This window comes from Triticum urartu, chromosome 6A, assembly GCF_056163025.1.
Source record: "Triticum urartu cultivar PI428250 chromosome 6A, HENAU_Tu73, whole genome shotgun sequence".
Taxonomy (NCBI): domain Eukaryota; kingdom Viridiplantae; phylum Streptophyta; class Magnoliopsida; order Poales; family Poaceae; genus Triticum; species Triticum urartu.
In genome coordinates, this window is record NC_141878.1 from 51074589 (window position 1) to 51099710 (window position 25122).

Below are 25122 nucleotides of genomic sequence, written 5' to 3' on the forward strand. Positions count from 1 at the left end.
TCACATCACTTAGCTGTGAAGCGAATTCTTCGATATTTGGCTCACACCCCAACTCTAGGATTATGGTATCCAAAGGGCTCAGAGTTTGATCTGGTTGGATTCTCGGATGCTGATTATGCTGGTGACAAGGTTGATCGGAAGTCTACGTCAGGCACATGTCACTTTCTGGGCCGATCACTTGTATGTTGGTCTTCAAAGAAGCAGAACTGTGTATCCCTCTCCACTGCTGAATCTGAATACATTGCTGCTGGATCTTGCTGCGCTCAGCTACTGTGGATGAAGCAAACTCTCAAGGACTATGGCATTCATCTGAAGCAAGTGCCACTTTACTGCGACAACGAAAGCGCCATCAAGATCGCCAACAACCCAGTTCAGCACTCGAAGACAAAGCACATTGAAATTCGTCATCACTTTCTCAGAGATCATGTTGCAAAGGAAGATATTGATAGCATACACGTCAACACTGAAGAGCAATTGGCAGATATCTTCACCAAGCCCTTGGATGAGAAGAGATTTTGCAAGTTATGGTGTGAGCTAAATATCTTGGAATCCTCAAATGTCCTGTGATCAGGCACACATCCTAACACTTATGCATATTGATGACTTAGGTGTGCAACACACGAAGTAACGTATATCTTCAATCAATGAAGACATACATTCTAAGTGTGAATACATTAATGTGGAAATTGACTTCGGAGCGCCACGATAATTGTGCGCCGTGTCTGAGTCTAATACTTCCTATACGGTGGGTAACGCCACCACCAAACGTTCCATTTTGAAGTGTTTCTCTCATGGCGTTACCTTGCAATGTCTTCACATTTGGTTTGGCTTCAATTTCAACATGTCTTCATGATTATCTTCACTACTTGGATTATATAGATATATATATGTATACTAGTGTTCTGTCCTCTACAGCATTCACTTATAGCTATGTCTTCTTGTTTGAATCTTTTGAACTAAGTGAATGTGATCGGACCCTAACCTCTCTATGCTTCCTATCTCAAACTCTATCTCTCCAAGTCATATGCATTCTATTGAAACTGTCGAATGTCTTCTCTGCGTCCTTGTCAGCAGAAGACACAGAGAGAAACTTTAAAACAGTTTTCAATGCTCATTCATCCACAAGAAATCCGGAGAAGTAGGAACGACCACCCGACAATCCAGGCGTGCGTGGGATGTGGAACTACCCCCGATATTCCACATGGTGGACACGTGCTATTCAGATGCGAATCGCCAGGGGCACCTGTGTAATAGCGCAGTGCCGCCTCTATCCCTATAAATACACGATACACTGCGGTCATTATCTCTTCTTCCACCCTCACATGAACCCTAGCGCCACCGCTAGCTCTCGACGACGCCGGTGACGAAGCGCTTCACTGCCGCAACCTCTCCGACGCCGTTTTCACGCCGACCGCGGACATCGTCCTCTCCGCCGTCACCGTAGGTGTCTTCCGTCGCCAAGTTAGGGCACGGAGGATCGAACTGCTCGGCCTATTCTACCACTTCGTCTAGCAGTTCCAAGTGTGGTAAATAAAACTTCTTTTTACAACCTCTTTTGATCCTATAGTTCAGTCACTTTCTGCCATAAGAAGTTTCTGTTCTCACAAGTTAGATCTCTCTCAGTCTGCATCTCATAACCTGCCTAGTATATTCACTTGTGCTTCATGAAGTAGTTAGATTCCTCACTTGTACTGATCTGTGGGTTTGTACAAATCTGGAACCAACTTCTTTTCTATGAGTGAATGTCTTTGCACGCTGAGGTCAATGTCTTCTAAACCAATTTATCTTCAAAATCTTCTGAGAATGCATATGACCTCTTCCCCTTCCCTCACACCTTAATGCTGTCACAGGTACATGTCCGTGGGAGAATCCTTTGGTTCTCATAGTCTGCATTCATTTGCAGAGTACTTACAGCATAACATCAACTCTCTTGAAGCCAGTTCCTGTTGGTCAAGCAAACGGAAGCCTTTGAAGCCTTTGAACATTTTGAAGCCTTCCAAGTTAAGGTTTATGGCTTCAGAACCAGCAGCAAGGAAGGGGGGCAGACAGAGACGTGGGGAAACCTCCAAAGATCTGCCTGATGAACTGGCAGAAATGTACAAAACAGACCCTGAAGAGAGCTATGGTCAGCGCAAGACTCCAATCCAATGGATTCAAAGATACTGGGCAGAACAATGGTTCCACTACCGCTTCGTCACTCAGGAGTATGCGGAGAAGTGCGCCATCAAGAGACCGTGGGGAGACATACTATACAAAAATCTCGTACCCAGATCCAGAGACGAAGCCATTGCTCAAGGCTTCTATCCATGCATGGTCCGAGGACCGCAGCCAGCTGAAGCACATCCGTCATCACTCCTCTGGTGTCGCGATGACAATCTGTTCAAGCGCAACTTTCAGTTTCCTCAGAACTCTGCAAAACAAAACAAGAAGAAATTGGGGTTAGACTTCAATCCTGGTCCCTCCGAACCAAGGGCGGGTGGCACACGCGACGCCGAACCCAATATCATCGGTCCATATGCCAGTCTTGCAGGCCTCATCACCCGCATCATAGTCCAAGGGACTGCTGTGAATGACCCTCCAGGAGACACTGAGTCTGATGACGCTCCTGCTGCGCCGAAGCCAAAGCAGATGAAGAAGCCAAAAGCTTCAAAGCCGGCCCCTTCACCCAAAATCTCAAGGGCGAAGCCATTGGCAACTGCACCTCCTGAAGCCAGTGTGCAGTCTGAAGACTTATCACGAGTCTCCAAGCCCCAGGAAGCCAAGAAGCCTCAGCCACACATAGGCAAAGAGCTCACTGTTGCTGCCATTCTGCGCAGCGAAACCATTGATCTGTCAAGCGATGAAGATCTTGGAGATGACGCTCTTGAGCAGCTCATCAAGAGCAAGGAAGAAGCTGAAATATTCAACAATCTGCCTCTATTTGACGTCTCCATCATCCACAACTTCATCGATGAATGGTTTGCCTCACCAGACATAAGCTTCGATGATCTGCAGCTGCCAATAGGCCTCAGCGTCGCCTTTCAAGGCGCTATTGCTTCAGAACTTGCAATTGCCCAGCGCATTGTCGAACTGAAGCAGAAAATTGATTTTGAAAAGGCTAAGTTCAAGAAGCAAATGGCCAAGCTCAGCGTGCAAGAAGTGAAAAACTTCAAGATCATGTTGCACGAGCTCAAGGAGAACTTTCTGCAGAAGCGTGCAGAAGCTCAGGGTTCGCGGGAGCGAATGAAGATTCTGGCTGATCGCTGTGTGTAGGCCTACAATGAGGCCGAGAAGCGCAAGGCACTTGGGCGTCCCGGCATCGACCCCAGGATGGCCGCGAAGAAGAAGAAGAAGTCTGCTGCGCCTGACCAGAGGCACCAAGACAAGAAGCTGCTCCGATTGTCTTCCCCACTGCCACAACTGGCTCGAAGCCAAAAAGCCGGTCCACTGCTTCCGAGCTCAAGAAGACAAGGACAGCTGAAGCTGAAGCGAGAAAGAGGAAACACTCTGAAGCCTCTCCTTCTGACCCCACCAAGAAGAAGCGCAAGACAAAGAAAGCTCGGGCTGCTCCCACAGAGCCCTTGATAGTTGAACCCCTCTTTGTCATCTATCCTGACGCGGATCGTCAGTTGACAGTGCATGAGCCTGCTCCCACAGAGGCTCCTGAAGCTGAAGACATTCCAGCAGCCGACCCCATCACTGCTGAAGACATTGGTCACCAAGACAATGTACAAGATGATGCAGCCCTTCCTCATCTTGAGACAAGCGAACTTATCAGCATTGGTCGTCCGTTGACGCCAATCACACAAGATGCATCGTGGGCAGATCGCCCATAGGAGGAAGATAATGAGCCCCAGCCTACTGCAACTCCGCAGGCGTCGCCTGCATTCCGCAGGCTTCGCAAAGGTCCAAGGGCTCCGGCTGCTGACGACATTCCGGCTGCATCAGCCGAAGAGCATGAAGAAATACCACAAGCTCCAACTCCCATGCTCCAACAAGAAGCCGTTCTCCAGGAGAACGTGCCTGAATCTGACCCTCCAGCTAGTCAAGTGGAGGTGGTAAACATTGAGGCTGCCACCACCAACATTGAAGTCAGTGTGGAGCCCTCCCCAACAACAGCTTCAGAAGACACTGAAGCTACTGCTCCTGACACTTCTGTGCCTGAGTCTGCTGCCGGTCCACAATTCAACTATCATGTTGCGCACAGGCCTCAGGTCCAGAAGCCGATCCCACGACTGCCAAGGTTCCCAGGTCCTGCATCAGCACCTGGCTCCTTCAACGTCAATAGCTTCAGGGCAGATAATACCTTCTTCAAAAGCTCTCCTTATTCAAGGGAACGGATTGTATCAGATAGGTTCTGGAGCTACCAACAACGCAGCTATTATTCATGCATCCTATACAACCAAGGTCGCATCTTTCCGCACAAGCGCCTTGAGGTTGAAGCTGTTGCTGGTCTGCCCGGCCTGGAAGAAGCACTGGATTGCTTCACGCAAGTTGGTCTGCTGCCTTTTATCACAGATGAAGAGCACTGGAATGAAGAGCTTCTGCTTCAATTCTATGCCACACTTCATATCAAAGGCTACAACAGAGATCCGAAGACTTGGGTCCTGGAGTGGATGACCGGCAATGTCCATCATGAAGCCAATGCATTTACTATCATTGAGCTTACCGGCCTGCCCACTCCTGGCGAATTCTTTGAAGAAGGCTGTCAACTCCATACTGAAGCAACTAAAAGCATATTCCAGCGGCCTGAACCAAATATGAGTCAGATGCTCTCAATTATGAAGCCATTGCCTCATGATGCACCCTATCCAACTGAGTTCTTCGTTGAAGACTTAGAGTACCTGCCCAGAACCATATATCACATCATCAGGTGGACTCTCTGGCCCATTAAGGGACACTCTCCACATGCTAAGGTTGAGGGTGCAATGAAGACTCTCATATTCTACATCCTTCATGGCAAATGCTTCAACGCATAGGATTTCTTCATCCACCAACTTGCAGCATCCGGCTCAGATCTCTTTGGCTTGAAGTTTTATGCTCCTTGGGTTATGAGGCTGATCAAGCTTCACTCTTCGATTTCATATCAGCCCTCAGCCCGCAACCATCGGATCTTCTTGCCAGATGTAGACACCTCTGCTGAAGCTATATATCCTGAGCCCGCTAAGCAGCCCTTGAGTCTTCAGAATGCAGAACACCAGAGCTTCACTCAGAATGTTGAAGGTGTTGAAGCCATCTCAAGGGTGTACCCGTTGGCTGGCACCACACGTGCACCTGCATCTACTGAAGCCACTGACAGCACAGCTGCTCAGAGACCCAAGAAGCGCGCTCGTGCCCTCAATGACCGAGAGCTTCTTGTGGCTCTTCACCAAAAGCAAGATAGGCATCACGACTGGCTCAAGAGGCAGATGAAAAGCATCATGGAAGACGTCAATCGCATCAGAAATCTGGCAACCAAGAATGCATTTGTTGCACACGAAACCTGTCGCCGCACTTGGAAAGGACTCACAATGATGTGTCCTGAAGCTGACCTTCACGAGGATGGCTTCACAGAGCGCTTCAAATTCGACTCCACGCCTCCTCGAAGGGCCATGCTGCACAGAACTCCTTCACTCGAAGATTCAGAGTTCTCTTCCTCTGCTGACACGGTGACTGGACGGATCATTGAAGAAGAAGACGATGCCACTTCACCTCCACCTCCTTCAGTGCGCGTCGAAGCTGCACCAAGCTCGTCTGCACCGCCAAACACCTCCACCGACCCTGCTGCGCCTGGGAACGCGTAGAAAACTCTATGTCTTCAAACCTTTTTGGTCATCACTGACAAAAGGGGGAGAAGCATATGATGTTTATAGTCTTCAAGCGGGTCACTATGGGCGGGTGCCTTTATATTTTTGCTACATTTTTCTTCGTGCTTACAACTCCCGTTTTTGCTACATTTACTTCTTTGAGTTGTAACACTTAGACTTGATGGTCGTCTGTTACCTGTTTGTCACTCTGTTATGCGAAGATAAATTCCGCATGTGCGACGATAAATTCCGCACTTAGATCATTCTGCAGACGTCCATTTTCCATTATGCATGTCATTATCTTCGTATACTCTTACATGCATAGTGGATTGTCATCATAAGTTGAAGTGGATCTCCACAAGTACAACCTGCCATGTGCATTTGCATTCAAGAAGCAAATTACTTATATGCACATCTTCAGGGGGAGCCCTTGCAGCTTATGAAGACAATTCCTTTACAATTTCACAAATTATGTTCCCGTCGAAAACTTCAACTAGTTTGTCATCAATCACCAAAAAGGGGGAGATTGTAAGTGCATCTAGTGCCACCCCTAGTTGGTTTTGGAGTATTGATGACAAACCTAGTTGAGGGACTAATGTGTTTGTGAGAATTGCAGGATAACACAGGTAGAAGTTCCTCATTGATTCGGTTTTACTACTAGAGATGACCCCTAAAAATGTACGAAGACATTGAAGACAATGGTGGTTTATGAAGATATTCACATTGAAGACTATGACAAGAGAAGACACCTCATGAAGCTTATGGAACTCGAAGACTTATGTCCTTCGTAGTTTTATTTCATCTGTGCTGTGTCATAGGAACCACCGTACTGTTAAGTGGGGTCCAAGAGAACCAGTCAGAATGACTGAAGTGATGCCTAATTCAAATCCTATGTCTTCGAGCGAAGACTTTGAGAGCAAATCTTGTCCAGAGTCGGACAAGTCAGCTTTACTTGTAGCCCAAGTAAAGTTGCCGTGTGAGTTCAAAATCCGACCGTTGGTACACGTGTCAGTTCCTTAGTGACCCAGGGTCATTTCAGACAAATCAGGTTGGGTTGCCCAGTGGCTATAAATAGTCCACCCCTACAACCATAAACGGTTGGCTGCTCAGATTTCAGTGCACGGCTTTTGTCGTTTGAGAGCAACCCACCTTGAAGCCTTTGAGAGAAAATTCCTAGCGAGGAGAAAAGCCCTAACCACCTAGAGCCAGAGTAAATTGGGCATCACTTAAGTCTTCGTGTCTGAGTGATCTGAAGACTTATTACACTTGAGGACTGTGCATCCTCCAGACGGTTAGGCGTCGCGTTCTGAGCATCCAAGAGAAATTGTGGATTGCCGGTGAACGAAGTCTGTGAAGGTTTGGGAGTCTACCTTGAAGACTTGCCAGAGTGATTGGGCGAGGTCTGTGTGACCTTAGCTCAAGGAGAAAACGGTGAGGACTGGGTGTCCTGAGCTGCGTGTTCAGGACTGGGTGTCCGGGACTGTGTGTCCTTTGGTTTAAATACCTAGCCGCTCCAACCAGATGTACAGTTGTCACAGCAACTGGAACTAGTCCAACAAATCATTGTCTTCAACGTGTCACTGGTTTCATCTTCACTTCCATTTACTTACTCTTACTAGTTGTGAAGTCATTGCATGCCTGCTATATCTTCTGTCTTCACAACGTGACTGCATAATATATTTGGCTTCATAACTTCTTCCTACCTGATCCTTATTACACTGAAGCTATTTGTCACTGTGCTTTCACTCTATTGAATACTTGACCATGGCTTGTCTAGTGTAATCTAACTTCTGCTGCATAGTAATAGGCCCATCCATTCTGGTTGTCTTCATAACTTCCACGTTTTGAAGAATTTCATAAAAATCGCCTATTCACCCCCCCTCTAGTCGATATAACGCACTTTCAGATTCGGTCCTTCTCTGAAGACTCCAGAGAAGTTACCATACGAGAGGATCCCGGAGGAGAATGCGAAGATTGCGCGAACCGAAGTGGATGACTGGTTTCAAGGGTTGAAAGCAAAGAGACATCCACCTCCGGAGGAGAAGGTAGATCCGGTGAAAGTGAAGCGCACTCTGGCTGCCCTGGCAAAACCACCCAAGTCTCCGCCGAAAGGCAACCATGAGCGCATTATTGCAAAGACATGGGCCGAAGCGGAGCGGTCGGGAAGTACAGTCAATGATCAAAGGCTGAAAGAACGACGAGCAGCTGGGAAACAAATTGCCCAGCTCGGCAAACAAGCGAAGCAATCGCGCCCCCCCTCTCAAGGTGCCTAGCGACATCGTCGATCCGAGGATGGTGCCCGGTTATGGCAATGTTGACGATTACCTGCCCGACGATGTACATTATGATCCCATGGAGGTGCACATACACAGATACGAGTACGGGAAGCCTCTCGTCAAAGATGAAAAATCTTTAACAACGATGATGCGAAGATTACATGATTGGTACTTGAAAATCTGCAGAGAGTCTGGGGGGAGGAGTACTTTGTATGCGAGAGTTAAACCAGAGCATGACCTCGTTGGAATTGAACTGTTGCCTATTCCATTTGAGGAGTTCTATCAGTTTTTCAATCAATTGGCCCTCGATAAAACAACGATCACCTGCTACTGTTTGTAAGTACTACTACTTCTATCATTAAGTCTCTCTATATAGCTCATCTCTTTCATTGCATGTATTTATAATTATCCTCACTATATTATGCAGAATGAAGATCGCCAAATTGAAGAAAAGACAAATCGGTGATATTGGGTTCGTTAACACATATCTCATAGATGCAACTGAGGTTGAACATCGTCCCGGAGATACCGAGGCCAACTTGCTAGGATCATTAAAAAAATGAAAACAAAGATATAATACTCTTTCCTTACAACTTCAAGTGAGTGTTACTGTCTTGTGCATATTCGGTTTCCCTTATATATTAGTCCAGGTTATAGTAATGTAATTGATGAGTTATGCATGCGTGTGCAGTTTCCACTATATTCTCCTAGAGATTAGGCTTGAGCAGGGAGTAGTAACCGTCTTGGACTCTAAACGAAAAGATCCCCAGGAGTATGCGGACATGACTGAAATCCTCAAGAAGTAAGTTAAATCGATCATTATCCACCATATCAGCAACTTTGTTCATTTCCTGATATCAAGTAATTGTTTTCTTTGTCCGGCAGGGTTTGGAGAAAATTCACCAGAAAAGTTCCGGGACTGCCGAAGGAGCTGGAATTTAGACACCCGAAAGTAAGTACTATAGTAGCATGTTCCGCGCATCTCCTAGTGATTCAAGCGCTAGTTTCATCAATACCATTTAGCATTCTTGCTTATCAGTTTGATTGACCTCTATTTCTTGTAAAGTGGTTGTGGCAGGAACAAGGGAATGATTTCTGTGGATACTACGTCTGCGAGTCCATCCGCCACACGACCTGTGAGCGGGGCGGGTACTCTGACGAACAATATGAAGTACGTAAATAACAACATTCGCAATTTTATTTTATTACCATCATTTGTATTGAGTTTCATTCATTCATATATATATGTATTGACCCCCTTCTTCAAATTAGATGTTTCGGAAGCGGGATGAACTCCTAGCACCTGCTCGCATGTGAGCAATTCATGAGGAATTGGCGGCATTCTTTCTTGACCAAGTGATCGCTGAAGACGGAGAATACTATGTGGACCATGAGTCCGTATGATTATATTTGTAAGAGGTAATTATTGTATATATGTAGCCGGTAGTGTCGGATAGATATATGAGAACTTGTTGTTCGACCAATCTCTCGGAGAGAAGGAGAGGTGGTCGATATCACTTCTCTTTGTATGCATATATGTTCATGACGATCTTCTGTTTCCTTCGTTTGCTTACTAGCTAACTAGCGTGTCTAGTCCTCTCTATACGTATGTATAGTACGTAGCGTCGACCAAGCACGGACGTAAGAGAGGACACTTCTCTCTATTAATTATAGCTAGCTAACACAATATATGAAACACCTAAATTAACCCCCCAAAACCCCCAAACCCCCCCCCTTCAAAAAAAAAACAAAAACCCCAGCCACAGAAATGCTGACGCGTGGATGCCTATTGGTCCCGGTTGGTGCCACCAACCGGGACAAAAGGGTCTCCTGCCTGGGCTCTGCGCACTGCCCACGTGGAGGCCCATCAGTCCCGGTTCTGGATTGAACCGGGACTAAAGGGTCGGGGCATTAGTACCGACACTTTAGTCCCAGTTCAGGAATCGGGACTAATGGCCCTTACGAATCGGGACTATAGGCCATTTTTCTACCAGTGTAGTGTACCTTGCACCATTGTTGTGAGCCCTGATTTGTCCAAAGGAATGTACCTTGAAGCGCCAAAGTCTGCCACCTTTGCTGTTAGAGTATCATCCAAAAGTATGTTAGCAGGCTTGATATCTCTATGGATGATTGGCACTAAAGCCGTTGAGTGAAGATGGGCAAGAGATTTGGCAGTTTCAGTTGCTATCCGTAGCCTATCATGCCATGACAATGATCTTGGTCCTTCAACATGAAGATGATCATAAAGAATTCCATTGGATATGAACTCGTAGACCAACAATGGGACTTCTGTTTCAAGGCAGCAGCCGTATAGTTTTACTACATTCCTATGGTTGATTTGTGATAGGATAGCAACCTCATTAATAAACTCATCAATCTCCCTTTGAACAACCATCTTTGGTTTCTTGATGGCTACGACGTGGAGGTCCGATAAAATCCCTTTATAGACCGTACCATGCCCACCACCACCAAGTTCACGAGCTTTATCAAAATTATTTGTTGCCTTCTTCAACTCTTCCAAGGTTATGATCATTCTCTCTGCAATATCAGCTCTTTGAGATACCAACTGTTGCAACAACTGCCCACGGTTTTGCTCGAAATACTTCCGTTTCAACATTTGTGCCCTTTGAAGCTTAAATTTGTAGGAAATATAGTATGCAATGAGGACCAAAAGTATGAGGCCCGCCCCACTAGCAAGTCCAATAATGACGCTTGTACCTGAAAAAGTAATGCATTGTCATTCATTTTCTCCGGTATGCGCATAAATATAATCTGTAATTTTGTTGCAAAAAGTGCTCTCATATTGTATGATTTTACTAGGTATTATAAATATACCAAAACATAAACTAGTGGTCAAGGTTTGCTGTGTTTTGAATGTCGTGTTGATGTGCAAAATGAAACATTTAGCAACTGGCCGGAAGGAGTAACAGAGATAGAGCCAAAAAATACACGGATCATAATAGTGGTAATGACAATTGTTTGTGGTTTTTCGTCGACCAAATTAATTAGTTTATGTTTTGTTCCTTTTCCTGAAATTGTTAACACATTCTCATTTCGCTCATTGACCATTGACTACTTCTAATCCCCCCTAGGATTAAAACCTTAGGGAGCCTTAACAAGTTTTGTGGTAAGCTGTGATAGACACAGTTTTTATAATATGTTAGTAGAAATATGTATAGCTATGATTGACACATTTCATATATATATTGAGACAACCTCCAACATGTTTCTTTGATCGCTACTTTTTTTGTAGGTAAAACATGTTTGTGGAAATTTATGAATTGTATATTCATGATAAAGAGTCTAATAATACTATTTTGACCTTGCAAAACCAAATATTTTTTTAGTATGTTAGCTATCAAAGTCTTACCTTTTTAGTTGAAAACCTGCATTTTTTGTTGTTGCACGCTTTCTAGGAAGTCATATTATGTTTACCAATGGGGGTACTCAGAGTCGATCCACATTTTACTAAGAAACTTCTATATGGAATAGCGAAAATATTGGCAACATATGAATATATTAGCAGGAGCAATCGATCGATACATAATATGGAGTACCAGACTGCCCCATTGATGTAGGTAGGAAAATTAAAGTTGCAGCATTTGTTGCTCACCTCTGACGTATTTGGAGCGGACATCTGGAGACAAGAAAAGGTGGAATTTAGTAAGTTACATGTACGTGGTAGTGGTATTACGTACTCCCTCGGTCCGAAAATACTTGTCATCAAAATGGATATAATGAGATGTATGTAGAACTAAAATATGTCTAGATACATCCCCTTTTGTTCATTTTAATGACAAGTATTTCCGGACGGAGGGAGTAATATATATGTATATATGTGTGCAGCAATCGATGGAATTGATCGAACCTTTGCATCCGCCGTCGACGTATGGGTTGCCGTCGTAGCCCTCGTTGCACTGGCACGTATAGCCTCTGTTCCCACTTTTGCACTGGCTGTCCTTGCTCTTGCAGATCTGGTCGCGTGGTGTAACCTGATAATCCCCGCCATCGCAGTCCGGATGTGAGCTCACGTTGGCTGATGATGAGCCATTATGCGGGAGCAACACCTCCGACCGGAGAAGAATGCGAGGCTTCATGGCATCCGATGTCCGATTGTCCGGACCACGACGCTCCCGCATCAGTTTGCCGGTGACACCCAGCGGATCGAACCATCCCTCCTCTGCGACGAACACATAAACGAGATTGTGTGCATCATAATTTCCCGTAGTGTCGATCCATGTTGATACGAATTTCTTTGGCATTCCGCCCATGGACTCGGAGATATGGGCCTTGCAGTATCCGATGCCATAGCAGTAGTTGCCGCCGCCGCCACTTCCACCGTGGATGCCGCTTGTTGGCCACCTCACTTCACCACCGGTGTCGTTGCGGGGGCAGATGGAGGCACAACCGCCGACAATTTCTTGGTCGCTATGCCCCACAAGCGTTGCATGTGTATTGCACCCCATGATGACAAGCTCGTTGCTAGAGGACAACGAGTAGGGCACCTCTATGTCAGTGAAAGAAGGGAGTCCCATATAGAATTCAAAGGACGTAGAAGGTGGTAACAACCCCAGGGGAGCAAGGGATTCGCTGTGAATGACACGCATCGTGGTTGTGGAGAGGGAGATCGATATTGACAACTCGGAACTGGCCGTCGCCCAGGAGCAACCACGCGGGCTCATGGCTGGTATCACACGCGAGGCGGAACCCAGGCCAGTAGCATTCGGACTTGCCAAAGCCGAACGGGTATGGCACATCCACGCCCCCGCAGAATGTCATGCAACTAGCTGTTTCAGACACAATTGTTGAACAAATCAGCGTCGTGACATTAGAAAACGGGATGTAATTTCAATGTGAACAAGCTACACATATCTGATTCCAAATTTCCACTTTGTTTCTTCGTGGCAGTGATTTTTTCTGCAGGACTGAAATATGTAGGTATCGTTTACTACCAATATTAGAAGACTCAAAGCGGTAGATCCAGTTAATCTTGACTATCAAACCATGTCTCCAACGAGATTAAGGGTATGTATTGCTCTAATGATGAGTGTTCAACATGTTTAGCATGTAATTAATATCATGACAAATATCAAAATGTGAGTTAATATAAATTTGCAATTAACCTGTATCTGGTATCCAACCTATATAAATATGCAATTAGCACATAATTAATATTCTATCTACTATAAACATGCAATTTGTTTTCTCCCTAATAATAACATGCATTGCATGTATGCATTTACTAGTTATAGTTGTGTGTGATCAATCTTTGGTTGTGATTAGATTAGATAGCAGAGAGGCTTCTGGTCTAAAAAAAATCAAAATAAATACTACAGATTACAAAAAAATGTCAATGTTTATGCAACTAAATTTGGTTTCTACCCTCTAGGGAAAAGAAAAATAAATAAATTTGGTGCTCTACAACTAAATTTTAAAAGCTAAAGGCTTCTTTGCATCGCAGGAATTTGGAAATGTAGGAATAGGAAAACCATTGCTATTAAGGCAGAAAACATGGAAGAGGCTAGGATGTAGTCAAAATGATGATGACCAAACGTTGTTCTTCAAACATTATGAGGGCAAGACCACCATACTAAGTGTTTATGATGATGATATTGTGATCACTGGAGATGATAAAGATGTAATTTCTAGGATTAAAGGCAGTTGCCAATTATTTAATATTGTGTGTGGTGGATATGTTGCATATTCTTATAGCAAGAGTTAAGCAGGATGGTCACGTTGGAAGATGAGCGTGTGTCTATCCTCCAGGGCCAGTCATTTTAATGGAACATGACCTTTAAAAAGTGATTAGTATGAAGTTGATCATGTGTCTTTTCGAACGACTTTCAGGTTTCAAAATTAATTTTCACAAAAGTTATTTCTTCTGTTTTGGTAAGGCCAAAGAGGAGGAGAGTCAGTACAGGAAAGTGTTTGGTTGTGATGTACCTTGGGATTCTCATTCATCACATAAGCCCACCAACAAGGAATAGAAAATTATTGAAGACCACTTCAAAAAGAAGCTCAACAGTTGGAAGGGTAAGCTTTTGTCATACGGAGGACGACCTACCCTCATCAATGTTGTCGTTATTAGTCTACCGATGTCCCTGCTATCCTTTTTGAGATACCTAAGGGGGTCTTGCAAAGTCTAGACTTTATCGCTCTTAGATTCTTTGGCAATGTGAGGAGCAGAAACAGAAGTACATACTTGATAAATGGGACATGTTGTGTAGGCCTAATGATCAAGGTGGGTTGGACATTGAAAACCTTGAAATAAAAACAAGTGATTGCTCAGCAAATGGCTGTGTAAGCTACTTCATGAGGAAGGTATTTGGCAAGAGTTGCTGCACAAAAAAATACCCGAACTCCATTAAGAGACGTTCCTTTAAGATTCTAAGCCTATGGATTCACCATTTTGGAGGGGCTTGACCAAGGTCAAGTCATCTTTTTTTAAGTGACATTCCTTTAAGTTTGGTGATGGCCAATCAATGAGTTTTTGAGACAATACTTGGTTGGGTGATACTCCATTAGCTCTACAATACTCGACCTTGTATAATATTGTGTTTGGAAAAGAGGATTCGGTGGCTTCTGTTCTTGGGGCTAGCCCTTTGAGCATCCAATTTTGTAGGGCAATACTGGGTGATGAATGTACTAAGTGGATCCATGATTAATCTAACTCAGATGTTAGATTTGTCCCAATGGAGGTTAACCACTAATGTTATCTTCACTGTGAAGTCTATGTATGTGGATCTTATTAATTCTGGACAACTTTTTCATAGTAAACACATTTGGAAAACAAAGGTTCCTTCCAAGATCAAAGTTTTCATGTGGTTTTTGAAAAGGGATGTATAGTTCTTACCAAAAATAACCTTGCTAAGCGTAACTGGCATGGAAGCAGAAAATGTTGTTTCATGATTAGGAGGAGATAATTCATCATGTACCACCTTGATCTGGCGCATGATCCATGTTACATACAATTTAGCACCGCCAACGAGTATCCAAAATTTGTTTGGAAATTGGTTAGGTGGTATTCATGATAAGCCGAAGGGTCAAATTCATGTGGAAATTTGTGCCGTTCTCTAGGCAATATGGGATTGTTGGGATGACTGCCTTTTTAACAGATCATCTACTCCTAATTTCTTGGAGGCTATCTGCAGGACTATGACTTCAATCTGTATGTGGTCATCACTTTAGTATGTGGATGCGCAGGCGCTTATGGCCTTTGGGTTTAACTGGCAGAAACGGTTGTGTAGGGCTTATTCAACCAGTTTGACTGGCGAGCCACTCGGAGATTACATGATGATCTATGCAATCTCAGGTCCTACCGGCTGCGGTTGTGTTTTCAACTTTATTTATCTGTATCTGGTACTCGGTGACTTAAACTTTATTCATGTTCAATAAAATGGTTGTGTGCATCCTGTGATGCAGAGGCCGGGGTATTCCTCTTTTCACAAAAAGAAGTTAACAAAATCTTTTGAATGGAAGATTGGAGCGTCTTGGTTATTTTATTGGTGCCTACTACCGTTAAGGTGTGTCACAACGGAAATATGTATTTAATTGATTATCTAGAATGGGTATGTTGCATGGTAACCATTATCTACTCCTATCAAGCAAAAGCATTAGCTGCAATCTGAGGTAGATGAACAAGTGGAAATTGGTTAACATCAAAGGCTAGTAGGCCATCTCATTTATATATCACATACTAGATAGATATTACTTGTGTTGTGAGTATTGTGAGTAGCACATGTATGGCCCATGGAAGGGGCACATGCACATCTTCAATATAATACTCCAATACTTTAAGGGATGTCCAGGAAAATGCTTATTGCTTGGTGCTAATGGTCATCATAATATTGAGGAGGACACGCATGTTGATTCAGTAGGTTGCTTGGACAATAGCAAACCGTCTACCGCATGCTATCGCGCATATGTAAGTGGAAATTAGTTAAGATGGAGAACCAAGAAACATGATGTAGTGGATCGGTCAATGGCAAATGCAGAATATGGAGCCATGGAATTGGGTGTTTGTGAGCCAATGTGGCTGAATATATTGTTGGATGAATTCCACCTACATGGTGGCACACGTCATTGAAGTGTGGTAGTAATACAACTATAGATATGGCAAACAACAATGTCGAGCATGATAAAAAACCACATCAAGATTGATCGACACTTTAGATCCCTGCGCCATTGCCCGCAGAGCCGCCGCCGCGCCGCCACGTCCCGTGTTCCATGGTGCCCCAGCTCGACAACGCTGGCCCGCGCCACCCCTGCCTCGTTAGGGGGTGAGAAGGCCCTGCCGCTGCTGTCGTTGGCTGGGCTTTTCTTGGGCGCGCCCTCTGGCGGCGACGGGAGGAGGAAGAGGAGAGGAGAGGTGGTGAGGTTGCCGACGACTAGGGTTCCTCCCCTGCTGCCCGCAGTGAGCGCTAGAGGAGGAGGAAAGGTTGTCTAAGAGCAACTCTAGCAGACCCCGCATCCGCCCCCGACCCGCAAAATAACCGCCAAAATGCGGGTACGGGTCGGAAAGCCTGCCCGACCAGACCCCGCATCCCGTCCCGGCCCACAAAAATTTTTAGGGGGCGCGGCAAATTCCCGACCCCAACCCGGGAAAACGCGGGTTTCCCACTCGCGGCTGCGGTGCCCTGCATCACAGAGAAGCAGTTGGTGGGAGGGACATTTCAGCCTCGCGCTCTTTTTCCCTCCTTCTGCCGCCGCCCGCCCTTGCTTCCGCCCGCCCGCCACCGGCGATTCCGGCCATATCTGCGGGCGGAATCACTCCGCAGGGCCGCCCCACACCCTCCCGCGCCGAGCCGCTGCACTGCCCCTTCGGATCCGGCAAGAAGAGCCGCCCCCTAGTCGCCGCCGCCGCTGGGATCGACCACCGCCGAGCACACCCCCCTCGTCGCCGCCCGGGATCACTCGCCACCGGTTAGTCCCTTTTTGTGATTTTTGCGAGCTATGTAGTAGATTTACGCGCCGGTGTGCGTGTAGATGGAGTTGACCCTGTGCGAGAAGTTCTTGCTATCCGATTCGTCCGATTCGGACGACTCGGATGTGGAGACCATGCTTGCGACCTTTCGGCAGCAAACATTGGTCATGGCGCTTGGCATGAAGGGGCATAAAGACGAGTACCGGAAGAGGAGGCGAGGATCTACTGTTGGGCGTGTGTGCATTCCGTGGAATCGCCATCTTGGGAACGAGATGTTGATGCAAGATTATTTTTCGGAGAATCCTACATATCCTGCACACGTCTTCCGCAGAAGGTACCGAATGCGCCGATCCCTTTTTGGGAAAATTGTTGAAGCTTGCGAGGCAAATTGCCGGTATTTTACTCAAAGAAGGAATGCCGCGGGCTTAAAGGGATTTAGTGCATATCAAAAAATCTCCGCAGCTATGCGGGTGATTGCATATGGCGTTCCGGCTGACTATGCCGATGAGTATCTTCGCATTGGTGAAGATAGCACAATTGAGTCTGTGCGTAGATTTGCGAAAGTGATCGTCCGTGTCTTTGGTCCCGAGTATCTTCGGGCACCAAACGAAGATGACACAAAGAAATTGATGGCAGCTAATGAGAGGAGAGGTTGGCCTGGCATGCTAGGTAGCATTGATTGTATGCATTGGAATTGGAAAAATTTCCCCAAGGCTTGGCAAGGAATGTATTGTGGCAAGTCTCGTGATGCAACAATTGTGCTAGAGGCCGTAGCATCCGAGAATTTATGGATTTGGCATTGTTTTTTTGGTATGCCTGGCACACTCAATGATATCAATGTGTTGCAACGCTCTCATTTGTTTGCTAGGCTTGCTAGTGGTGATGCTCCTGCTTGCAACTACACTATCAATGGGCATGAATATACAAAGGGGTACTATCTTGCAGATGGTATATATCCTCCTTGGTGCACATTTGTCAAGAGCATCAAAGAACCCAAAACAAAAAACAATGTGAATTTGTAAGGGTGCAAGAGGCAACCCGAAAAGATATTGAAAGAGCATTCGGTGTTTTGCAATCTAGGTTTGCCATTGTCCGTGGTCCTGCTCGTTTTTTGGATAAGAAAACCCTGAAGAACATCATGACTTGCTGTGTTATCCTGCACAATATGATTCTTGAAGATGAGAGAGGAATGAACTTAGAATTTTTTTATGACAATGTGGGTAGCCGTGTCAAACCAGCTAGAGACCCAAGCCGCATTAGAGCTTTTCTTGAGATATACAAGGAGATTGAAAATGCAGACACACACTTTCAACTTCAGAAAGATCTCATTGAGTACCATTGGCAAAGGGCTGGACAGTGACTAATTTTTGTATTCATTTGTATTTGTATTCATGACAAGTTTTGTATTGCATTATTTTAAGTTTGCTACGGCGATTTGAATAATTATTTGTAATGCGGATGATTATTGATTTATGTTTGATTTGAATAATTCAGTTTGTTTTCGATTGTTGAATTATGTTGGATTTGATATTTGCGGGCTGATGATATGCGGGGATGCAGCGGCGCAAAGAGCAGAACCCGCATAGCCGACCCGTAAAAAAGCATATTCCGCGAATATACTTTTTTACGGATCCGTTTGGGGGGTCGGCATCTGTGCCAGCCCGCGCCGGCCCGCAAAAGCTGTTTTGTGCGAACTACAAACGCGTTTTGCGGGGTCTGCTAGAGTTGCTCTAAATAAGGTGATTACCTTCTAACATGCATTTAAAGGGCAACTCCAACACAGAGACACATTTCGTCTAGTTTGCTTCTATTTGGATCTGCACGGATAAAATATACGGCCCAACTCGCCGACACAAGTGGGCTTGTGTCCATATTTTTTGTCCATCACTAGCAAAAAGAACCGCGCGTTGCAACGGGAGAAAAAAGTACTGTACTCTTAGTTTATAAAAAATGTTCTATAATCTGAGAATTTGTTCTTAAATACATGAAGAGTTGTTAAAAAGATATAGTATTTTTCAATCATAAAACGAGATTTTCTTTTGTCTGGAAAAGAACATTTTTGTATGGTCTCCTGTTGACGCGGGTACTTGTGCCCTATTTCATCACTATTTCTTGCCATGCATGTCATAGGTATTGGTCCCTGTTTCATCACTATTTATATCTTCTCAAACTTGTCTTTTATTTTAATTTTTTGTCATGCATGCCTTCTTTTTACTTTTTGCATGCATGTCCTCTCTTTTTTATTCTTCTATATTGGAGAATAGCATAACATCTTATCTTTTATTGGATCTTCTCTGCATTTTCTCTTTTATTTATTTTATAGGGGACATCCCATCTTTATTGTGTCCTTTTATAGCGGACATCCCATCTTTATTGGGTTCTTCTTTTATTTCTTGTCATGCATGTCTTTATTTATTAGGTGTCTCTAGCAAATTTATCTTCAATTTTATATCCAATCCTGGTATGAAAAGAAGACGGATAATGCATTATTGATTTACATTGCAACCTAGATAGTATTTTTTAAATTTTAACAGGTAAAATAACATCATATTCAGATTCTATATATTTTTCTAATCAAATTTCATATATAACATGTTAAATTTACAGTTGCGGTTTAGAAGATATGAGTGTTTTAAAAAACATTTGATATGTACTGCGGGTTTAATGTCAGAAACATCAAGGGGTTTTCTACGAAATAACATGACGGACTAAGAATATCTATTTCTTTTATTAGTAGGTATAGTATATAGATAACCCATTTCCGATCCAACTTTGGGCCGATTTTGCGTTTGTGCAAACACAGCATGGACTCCCGCGCTGTCCTTCCCATTGTCCTCCCCTAGCCCGCCATCTGTGGCACAACAACCATTGTTGACCCTACCCCCTCCACAACGACACCCCGGTCTCGTCACACTTGCTGCTGCCACCTACTTCTTGCCGATTCACCACCGCCATAGCCCCCGTGACCGCATCCACCGACTACCCCCACAACCACCACAACCACCGATGCCCACTTATCCGGCATTGTGGTCGCTTCTCGCTGCCGCCAGACTACTACAAGGCACGCCTACCCCGAGGTCGGCGGCAACCCTCGGTGTACCACCTCTACCTCCACGACACCACTAGAGGGCACATTCTTGGACATGCCTACCGCGACGGGCCAAGGACGGTAGCCTTCACCGACCGCGACTCACTCACTCTCGCCTCTGTCGATGCCCACAAGTTGTTCGGCCGTTTGACCGGCCGAGGCTCCTCCACGCCCAGAAGGTACCAATTGATCACTCCGAAGGGGCAATGGTGGATAGCACGAATGAGTTGTTTTTTCATAAACATCCTATGTTCATCGTCCGATGATGAGTCCGACGATGAGGAATTCACGGTGGCTACTATGGTGGTCAGTGAGCAAATCTTGAGCCAGTGGCCATTGCTTAGGGGATCGATCCCGGGCCATGCTCTGGGGTTGAATCGTAACAGAGAAAGCAGTCATTGGCTACTCTCTACAATGATTACTTCGAGCTCAATGACCCACTATTCCCTGCCAAACTTTTCCATTGACACTTCTGGATGGCAAGACATGTGTTCGGCCGTCTTTGGAAGGGAGTGATGGGTATGATGATTACTTCAAATGCAAGCCTGATGCCCTGGGAAAGGTTGTCTTCTCCTCTTATCAAAAATGTATTGCAACTGTTCAGATGTTGCATATGGAGTTCCCGGTGATCTTGTGGACGAGTATGTCTGCATGAGTGAGTCCAGATGCCTTGGGGCATTGCACATGTTCTGCAAATTTGTCGTTGCAGTGTTTGACATTGAGTACTTGAGAGAACTAAATATTGCAGATACAACCGGTTGTTAGCGATCAATGAATGAGAGATTTGACAACTCACATTCAACTTCAAAATGATTTGGTTGAGCATATGTGTACTCAGGTAGGGAACCAATAGATGTATATGCTCATTTCCTTTCAGTATATTTGCTACAACTTTAAATTCATTTGGTTGTAAACTATGCGATTTTTATTTATTGTTGGAATAACTATATGACTTACTTGTGTCAATGTTTTATTTTTATTTGTCCATTCGATATATATGTATGGAATGTCATTTCAGAAAATTTGGCAAAAAAATGCTGAAGCCGACCAAATGGGTTAGCCAGTTGGGTGCACTGCTCATGTTGGCACAGAGAAAGGCTGATTGTATGTCTTTCTTTCGGCGAAAATGAACAAATGCGAGATTGTTTTGACCGTGGTGGAAGAAATTGCGACATGACATCCGGTGACATTTAGTCTCGTATGGATAGCTTTACTTTTGTTGGCATCATTGCCGGTTTGCCTCTATGCAAGGCTAGTTATTTATCTTTTGTTGTGAAGTCTCAACTTTATTTAGTCTATGAAACATATATTGATATATTATATATTAGTTCACTTTAAAATTACATTTTGTGTGACTATTATATTTATGTGAAATCATTATTAATGTGGATTTGTGATTCAAAAGTTTGGTGATATATTATATGATGTGCATCTGAATACCCAATTTTTGATTTCTAGATTATACACTTAGGCTCAACTTGCTCAGGCTCGACAAAAGTTCTGGCTCCGCCACTGTGCACGGGTGCCTTATTAGGAAGTCCTGGGTTCTCAGACCCATCGGCTGCAGTCTTTTTATTTTATTTGAGGGCGCCTTTTTTATTTTATTTGAGGGGGTCTTTGTTTGTAATTAAATACATACAAGGGCTGTGCAAAATAAAAACTGTGCGCGTGTTGCCGAGCAGCGTGTACGCGTGTAAACAACCGGAGTGGCCGTATTTGCACCTAAACACAAGTTAGATCACCAGAAGACTGTATTTTTAAAATTTTAGCACCAAACTGCACATCCAACACAAGTTCCGTGACTAGCAAAGATATTACCTCTTCCTCCTATCATAATAAATAAATAATGATATATAAGATGCTTTTAAGAATTTTAGAAGGAAACATTTTCTCTTTTTATAGTTGGGAAATACCCCCCTTTTTCCAAAATATAGTGCTTTCTCTATTCTTGTGCTTCAACTTTGACCATAAATTTAACCAACGAGACCGACTGCGGCGGAAGCAAAAATTGTACCAGTGAATTCGTATTCAAAAGAAGTTTTCAATTATATATTTTTTTCTTTCGCCGCAGTCGGTCTCGTTGGTTAAATTTATGGTCAAAGTCGAACATCGGAAAACGCAGAGGCACTATATTTTGGAATTGAGGGAGTATGTTACAGAAGATGTATCTAAACATAATTGCATGAAGAAGAAAATTAAAACCGACAAAGAGAAACTGGTCGGGAGAACTGTCTGTTACAAACATGGTGACGTACCTTTCAGAGGGACAGTAATGTTAACACACCCACCGGGTACGGCGTAGTCGCCGGTGGTTCCTGGCGGGCATCGGCACGTGAAGGACCCTTCGGTGTTGATACATTCACCGTAGCAGTTAGTGAGTGACTGTCGTATTATGCCGCACGGGTTCGCATCTACATATACAATCATCAGATAAACAGAATTATCAATGCCTGCAAAAGATACCAAAATTATGTTTTTTTAATTAGATTTACCTTTACACCCGTCGATGAGGCAGGGATTGCCATTGCAATGGATGGATGGATGGATGCTTCAACGGTGGATCGAGCCCTATAAAAGCGCTAGCCTGGCACTGGCTACCTCAAGCGTCATCATGCCGGCGCCAGTTGTTGTGAGTACGTACACGGATCCACCAGTTTCACGTGGAAAACATGCGTGTTACCAACTGCGATGTCTGCAGAGCCGGCTAAAAATCAATCCATTCCCATGGCAGCTGCTCGCTCGCTGCTTCCATGATGGCCGGCCGGACTTGTTGATTCCCATGCAGCTTGACGCCGAACTTCAGAGGACTGGCGTCTTCTGCGAACCCTGTTCGATTCTTTCTTGTGAGGAGATGATGAGACACCAAGCCATTTCGGTCCAGCCAGAGAAAGACACGTGTGTGTATGTGAGTACCTCTATTTCCACCGACAGCCGAAACTCCCGTCAAAAATGTTAACGCGGGTTATTTCAGTCTTAACGGCTATCATTGTGTTTTTGTTTTGGCCTTTCTCCTGTCAATCCCACGCGATTTGTCCTTGGATTGGCATGAGCTCGTGACTTGGCTAGTCGGCCTGCACAAAAGCATTCACGTTCAGACTTGAAATTAAAACGAATCAGAACCAAATGCCGTGCATGCATGCATGCAAATTATGATGGTGCAAACACAAACATCAAATTATATATCAGTCTGTTTTTATGCATCCTAAGTTGATTGAGTTGAAGAATACCAAGCACATCAATCTCCCCCTAAACTTACTGTATGCAATGTTGTTGCTTTTTTTCACCTTCAGGGAGCTGCCGCCATCAGGGAACAAGAGCTAGGCGGGGAGACCTTTATTCCACCTTCAGGGAGCTGCCGCCATCTCGTCTTCCTGAGCATGACACAGACCCTAGCAAAACTGAAAGAAACGGCTAAAACCGGAGTCCTCCCGCCAGCCCTTGCCGAGACCCACCGCACCCCCATGGCCCTAGGGCCACCGGAGAGGAGGCGGATCTGCGGCGGCGCCGGCGAAAGGCAGAAACCCTAGCTTTTTTTGTGGAGAAGGAGACTATTTGTTGAATGAAAACAAACTAAAAACAAGAATATAGCACCTATAAACATAACATGTCGGGAAATTTTTTACACTATCTAATGTCTAAAAAGGGCATTCATTTACTAAAAAAAACTCAGTTGGAAAACGGCGGTAAACATAAGGAGATTATCACATGGAAACCAACATCCAATGAAAACTGGGGAAAGTCATGCGGAAAAGATGTTACGAAGTTTCAAAAAAAAAAAACCTTGCGCCCTGCATTGGGGGTCCGGTTGTAGATGCTCTAATTGTCCTGGGGTTTTCTTTCTTTTGAGGTAAAGTAATTCTCCTGGTTGATGAATGAATTTTTTTATTTGCAAAACAAGTTTGGCAACATAGTTTTTAAGAAACAGTTTTGCTAAAGCACATCTAGATGTGCCATAAGTATTGCACATCTAAGACCTATCTCATTGATCTTACTTTGAGATTCGTGTGGATATTTTCTTTTTCTTTTTTCTTCCTCTTTATGCATGATTCACTCACTTAGATGCGCAATAAGTAAAGCAATCTAGATGTGCTCTATACACACCTGTTTTTCTCAGTTTTGCCAAAACTACCGAGGTGTTTAGCTTGTGTTCTTATACTATACACTAGTAGAAAACAGGGCTTTGGTTCGGGCAGGGCAAGCCCATTAGTCCCGGTTCAGTCACGAACTGGGACCCATGGGGGCGTTCGTCCCGGTTCTTTAGCCCAAGGGGCCGGCCGGGGCCTCATGGGCATTGGTCCCGGTTCGTATGGACCCATTTGTCCCGGTTCTAGGCATGAACCGGGACCAATGGGCCTCGCTCCTGGCCCACATACATTGGTCCCGGTTCGTGGCAAGAACCGGGACAGAAGAGGGAGCTTTAGTCCCGGTTCGTGCGATGAACCGAGACAAATGAGTTGCCTATATATACCCCGTCGCCGCAGCAAAGCACTCCACAGTGCTTTGTTTTTTTTGGCCGGCGAGGAGAGGGCATTTGGGTGCTCTAGCTCACCTCCTATGCACATTAGGTGTTCGATGAAATACCCGAGCCACGCTAGTTATGCTTTCTCCTCTCGAAGCTCGACCTCTAAGCTCCATTTTCCTCGAGATTTGCATAGGTTTAGCGGTCTGTCACGTCCCATACCCGTCTTCACCGCCGTCGATCGCCCGCGCCTATCTCGTCGCCGGCACCACCGTGGTGAGCCTCTTATTCTTATTTTCTTTCTGATTTTCTTACTTTAGATAGATACTTGTCTGATTTTCTTACTTCTGACACACATAATTATATATAATGCACGCAGATGAACCGGCAATGGATGTACGGTGACAGACACACCTTCGTATACATTAAGGGTGTGCATGAATTTCTCGAAGTGGCTGAGGCAAACAAGCAGAATGGTTTTATGTGTTGTCCATGCCCTAAATGTGGGAATACGATGTCTTACTCTAACCGGAAAATCCTGCACACCCACCTACTTAACAAGGGTTTCATGCCACACTATAATGTTTGGACGAGGCACGGAGAAATAGGGG

General features: G+C 44.7%; 1 protein-coding gene across 1 annotated transcript in view; it reads right to left on the minus strand.

Annotated features, from left to right (window-relative positions):
• Positions 1-10589, minus strand: part of LOC147963841 (putative wall-associated receptor kinase-like 16) — a 38533-nt gene extending 27944 nt beyond the window's left edge. Inside the window, exon 1 of the mRNA XM_087531254.1 lies at positions 10042-10589. Coding sequence (XP_087387380.1) covers positions 10042-10574 — 533 coding nt within the window. The 5' untranslated portion in view covers positions 10575-10589. The remainder of the gene's footprint in view (positions 1-10041) is intronic.
• Positions 10590-25122: the final 14533 nt, after the last annotated feature.